The 1,838-nt window shown below is 41.8% G+C and overlaps 1 protein-coding gene across 6 annotated transcripts in view; it reads right to left on the reverse strand.

Annotated features, from left to right (window-relative positions):
* ATP11C (ATPase phospholipid transporting 11C (ATP11C blood group)) overlaps positions 1–1,838 on the reverse strand; it is a 172,188-nt gene that overhangs the window by 48,246 nt on the left and 122,104 nt on the right. For all 6 annotated transcript variants that reach the window (XM_019653602.1, XM_019653599.1, XM_019653600.1 and 3 more), the window contains exon 16: positions 259–332. In XM_019653602.1, the coding sequence (XP_019509147.1) occupies positions 259–332 (74 nt within the window). The remainder of the gene's footprint in view (positions 1–258; positions 333–1,838) is intronic.

Raw genomic sequence — 1,838 nt, forward strand, 5'->3', positions numbered from 1 at the left:
CCAGGACTGAGAAGTCGAGTCCAGTTTCCAAGAAAATGCATATATACAGTCATACCAGGGGCTGTGCCACTGACAATTTGGCAAGTTGAACATATGTGCTTACAGAAATACATTAAAACATATACAAAAGCTACTGCTTTGCATGACTTTAGGTCATCACATACTGCTCCATGATATGTTTTATTTCTTGAAATTGTTGATTAACATATAAATCCAGGAATGGAAAAAGAGAAAAAGTCAAGATTTTCAAATGCATACCTGTTGGAGTCTTCACAATGACACTCATACGACGGCGGACAGGATCAAAGTTTAAGGTGTGAAGAAGCTCATACCTGTATGAGAATAAAAATGGGATAAGTAAAATATCTAGACCACATTGGGAAAAATAAAACAGAAGAGAAACATCTTAAGATATTTAAACATCTTAAGTGAACAGAGTTCTCCTCTTTGGGAAAGGGTTGCTGGTTATGTGCACAACTGGTAATTTCCTTTGTGTGTTTGGAATTTCTCTGCACTTAGAACATGCAGAGGACACCAGTGTTGGTTAAGGGGTATCTCATTATCTTACTTAATATTCTCATTATACTACTAAATATCCTCTCATTATATTACTTAAGATGGTAAGGAGAGTGACTACATAGGGATGGAGGACAAAGAGATGTCCCGCCAAGCCATATATATCTAAAGGGGTCTAGCAATACTCTCACCCTGCCAATTAATCATCTATGAGTGCCTACTATGTGTCAGGCACAGTGCTAGGTGCTGAAAAACAGACACGAGTTTGCCTGAGTCCCTTCCTTCAAGGGGTTCCCCATGTGATAACGGAGTCAGAAAGTATAAGATGACTACTTCCCAGTCTGCCAAATACTTTGTAATAAAGGAACTCACAGGGGAGATATGGGAACACAGAAGGAAAACATCCAGAGGGAGGCTTTCTGGAAACCTTTGTACCTGAGCTGTGTTCGCCAGGAGTGATATGATGAAGAAAGGGTAGCATGGCATTCTGAGTAGAGCAAGAGCACGTGCGAAGGCACTGGGGCAAGACAGCACATGGACCATGGGGGCACATAAAGTAGCTCACTAAGGCTTGAAATCTGGTTGATAGGGGAACAGCCAGAGAGGTAAGCAGGGGCTGGGTAATGAGAACACTGTGGGCCATTTCAGAGATATTGGATTTTATCCTAATAGCAACAGGGCCCCATTAAAAGGTTTAAACAGTGGCATGATATGTTCAGCTTTGTGTGTGAATGGCTGAGCTATGTTAATCAAATGAAAAGATATAGAAGGGTAAAAGTAAGACAATTATTAGAAAAAATGTGAGGAAATATTTTCTTGAAAATAAACAACTTGGATGAAGTGTTTGACCTAAAACTATTTACTAAAGCTTATTTCTGATGGGAGTGAGGAGGTCACTGGTTTGGAGTGCATGTGTGTAAGACATCTCTTCATGTAGCGTCTCATTTGGTGTTGGCCAAGATGGGGGCACTGTCGTGAAGTGGCTAGAATCTGGACTGACAATGACTCTAGGCTCCTGGCAGTCAGGCCAAAGAGCCTTCCTCTGGCTTCTGAGCATCCCTCCTCAAAGATGCACATCCCCCAAGTGCATCTACATGTATTACAGGCTTCTGAGGTGGGTCTCATGAGATGCCGGGAGGCAGAATGTAAGTCAGATAATTACATTTCAAGCTCAGATGAAGGAATTCAAATTAATCACAGAGCCTAATTCAAATCTGCTATTAAGCCAAGGTGGCTTAGTTCGTTGGGGTCTCTGTAGCAAAAGAAAAAAACAGCGGTGGGGGGAGGTAGGGGGCGGGGAAGACAATCAAAGTACTTGCTTC

The sequence above is a fragment of the Hipposideros armiger genome, unplaced genomic scaffold (genome assembly GCF_001890085.2).
Source record: "Hipposideros armiger isolate ML-2016 unplaced genomic scaffold, ASM189008v1 scaffold_203, whole genome shotgun sequence".
Taxonomy (NCBI): Eukaryota; Metazoa; Chordata; class Mammalia; order Chiroptera; family Hipposideridae; genus Hipposideros; species Hipposideros armiger.